The sequence below is a fragment of the Eimeria maxima genome, genomic scaffold (assembly GCF_000499605.1).
Source record: "Eimeria maxima Weybridge genomic scaffold, Emw_scaff908, whole genome shotgun sequence".
Lineage (NCBI taxonomy): Eukaryota > Apicomplexa > Conoidasida > Eucoccidiorida > Eimeriidae > Eimeria > Eimeria maxima.
Genome location: NW_013564027.1, coordinates 7,324 through 10,595, shown reverse-complemented (window position 1 = coordinate 10,595; position 3,272 = coordinate 7,324). Strand labels below are relative to the sequence as shown.

The following is a 3,272-nucleotide window of genomic DNA, read 5'->3' as shown; positions in this document are numbered from 1 at the left end:
GTACCCAAAATCCCAATTGCCCCTCTAAGTAAGCCAGTGTCTCGAGCCTTCCATATTCTCATTGTAAAACTCGTGTATGCAGCCTCTGTCACAGCCATCTTGTGACTCAGCTCCAGCACAACTCCTGGCCTCTCGACGCCCCGATGCCTTTGCCAACGTTTAGAGTTGGTAAGAGCTTTGCAAATATGGATGTAAAGGACTTGGTTGTTGGAGTTCAGCAGCCAGTGGGTACGGCAGCAAAACCGCACCCGGAGACAACCTCGCAGCAATTGGAGAGTAAGGCTGCTCCAGCTGCTGCTCCAGCTACTGCTTCTCCTGCCGCATCATGTCTGCGTTTCCCTGATATGGAGCTAATCAGCAGCCAGTAAAAGAAGTCGGCAGCCCCATTGCTGCGAGGGCAGCAGCATCAGGATTGGCTTCCAATCCGCTGCATGCTGGTTTTCCACCTGTGGCTGAGACAGTGTTTCCGCCTCCAGCAGCAGCAGCTTTCTTCCTTTCCTTCTTGCGCTGCTTCTTTAGCTCTTGCTCCCTCTCAAGTTCTTCTAAACGTCTTTTGACCCGTTCAAATTCATCTTCCGCCTCAGGGGCTCCCTCTTCAATGGCCCCGCCAGTCGGAAGGGACCCTATGCCCCCTGCCGCTCCTTGACTCCCTCCCCCTCCTGGCTGGTGCTGCTTAAGAGGCGCATCAACAGTAATCTTTGGGTTCAGCTGCTCCCCTCCAGCTTCCAAGGCCAGCCTTTCTGCCTGTAGAGCCGCCTTGACCCGCGCCAACGACACCCGCTCAACGCGCATACTCATTCCTGTGTACAGGCACCCAGGCGCAGAAGTCCACACAATGGAACAACACAATAAATGCTTGCGGCAGCAAGCAGCAACGCTCGATATACCACCATATCGCCAAGGAAACGCACGTGAGCATCCAAGATATTTTTTGTTTCTACTCATTTAGGTTGCTTCAGCAGAACACCCTAGAAACCGCATGAGCTAGCATGCAAATGAAAAGTACAACACTCACCAAGAAGTCGGTTGTGGTTGCGCCCGTTAATATGATCCAAATAAGCTTGGGAGTCTTTGCACAGGCACTCGCAGATGTCGCACCAGAACCTGTACGCACAAGCAAACAACTATCCCTGCCACTTCACCTGCTGCAACTGCTCTTGATGTTCCTGCAGCTTCAATCACTATTTTTGTGGTTGCTGCTATTGCGTGCTCGCCTAAAAATACATAGGTACGGCAAGCACAGCAGCCTCCAAATCGAACGCAGCAGCAACAAAAACTCCCAAACAATTCCCAACAAGAGCAGCAGCAACAGCGGCAGCACCATCACTGGCAAACAGTAGCAAAAGCACTAGTGTGACTGTACTAAAAGCAGCAAGAACAAGAGCACCTGCGTCACCATCAGCAGCAGCCACCGGCAGGAAAACTACAAGGCTACGAGCGAGATGATCCTCAGCAGCAAGACCGGGACAGGCAGCACGTAAACAAACTCAAGGAACAGAACCCAGAGAGAAGCAACAGCAGAGGGATAGTCCCCGCAGCGCCATGAGCAGCAGGAGCAGCAGGAGCAGCACCTACAGCAGCAAAAGCACAAGGAAGCATAATTAAGTACGTACCCTCCTTGCTGCATCCTGGGGGTCTGCAATGTAACAATTTTGGTGCGGCCAACTTCTCTCGCGAAGTCTATCTTAAAGGTTCGCCGCTGCAGCAGCTGCCGGTAACCACAGGGTGGCAATGGGGGGGGCTTCGGTTTCTCTCGAGGTTTAGGCAGCAAATCCAAAAAGGAGTCGACTCCTAGCGAAGCGGCCTTCTCCTTTGCCTTCTCCTCGTAAAACTCCTTGTCCCACACCTGGTGCAAACGTATCAGCAACAGCAGCAAAACCACCACCAAATGCAACAGCACGGCAACCACCCGTAATTCGGTGCAACCCGCAGTGTCCCATCCTCCTGCAGCAGCAAGGCCTACAACAACAGGAGAGGCAGCTGTAAATAGAGGTGGTCAGCTCATGTGGCAGGTGCTACAGCCGCAGCAACCGCAGATGCTGTGGCAATTGCTGTAGCTGGTGCACCAAATGTTGCACGCAGGAGTGCCGTATGCACAGGCCAGCCAACAATGACGCAGCAACGTTAGCAGGTGTGAATGGACCCGGACGCCGCCTCTCTCTACAGCAGCAGCCATCGGCCACAATCGCCTCTGTATCTCATGTTGGCACTATTGCTGCAGCTGTTTTTGGTAATGCTGCTAATATCTCACCTTGCGTCCTAAGGCATCCGTGCCGTCTTGAGGACCTGGGCGATCGGATTCAGGCTTCTGGCTCGCGTGTTGGTGTGCTGCTGATGTTGCACCTGCAGCACCTTCCTGGGAACTTCCAGTGCCGGTGATCACAGCTATACGTTGAGAAGCTGTAGCAACGGCGTCCGCATTACTCCGGTGGTGCTGTTGCTTTCGCTGCTGCTGGGAAGAACGGGAGAGGGCCTTCCAGTCGAAGCCCCCGGTATCATCATCATCCTCATTCTCTGCAGCAGCAGCTGCTGCTGCCTTCCTGCTGCTGACGGGAAGTGGCATGTCCTCTGGCAAGGCACACGGCTTCAGCGAGCTCAAGAGGTCGGGGGCAGAGGAGCCCCCTCCTGCTTGCTGCTGTTGTTGCTGTTTCTGCGCCCCCCTAGATAGGGGGGCAGGCATACCAACCGGCAGTATGCCATGGTTATGCATCGTGCTGACTCGTGTTCGTTCCGCTGCCGCCGCAGCAGCTGCAGGAGAAACAGCAGAGCGAGTTCAACGGCAACTCTTGCAGCAAGTGCTGCAGTTTCAACAATTAATCATATGAACTGAAAATCTGCTAAAACTAAAGGCAGCAGAGTGAAAATTAGCTTGTTTCCAAGCCTTCAGGCACCGTTGCTACTGCCGTCGCTACAGTTGCTGCTTGTGCTGTTTCTGTTGTCGTGGCTGTAGATTCCACACCTGAATAAGACAAAAGGAATGGACACATACATACCTTGAAATATAAAGGAACGAAGAAGTGTCGAAGCTCCCTTGTCGGAACGGCGCCCCTGACGACGCCTGGCTGCATGCGGCCCTGGCACAGTGGCAGCGGAACACCTGCTGCTGCAACATTGCTATTCGGCAGTGAAAGCAAAAGTGAAGGGCATAACATTTATTTTTGATTGGTTGTCCTTGATAATGTTGCGTGTTCTACGAAATACTCGAAAATACCTCTGCGATGTTGGGTAGTATTTGTTGTTGTCGCGATGACCCGGAGTGCTCTACAGCTCGT

The 3,272-nt window shown here is 53.2% G+C and overlaps 1 protein-coding gene across 1 annotated transcript; it reads right to left on the bottom strand.

The window, feature by feature from the left end:
* Positions 1–354: 354 nt before the first annotated feature.
* Positions 355–2,680, bottom strand: EMWEY_00045540 (C2H2-type zinc finger-containing protein, related; the record flags this gene model as incomplete). The annotated part of the gene is made up of 4 exons (XM_013479126.1): positions 355–800; positions 1,016–1,104; positions 1,614–1,846; positions 2,252–2,680. 4 exons carry the CDS (start codon positions 2,678–2,680, stop codon positions 355–357), a joined length of 1,197 nt encoding a protein of 398 aa, XP_013334580.1.
* Positions 2,681–3,272: the final 592 nt, after the last annotated feature.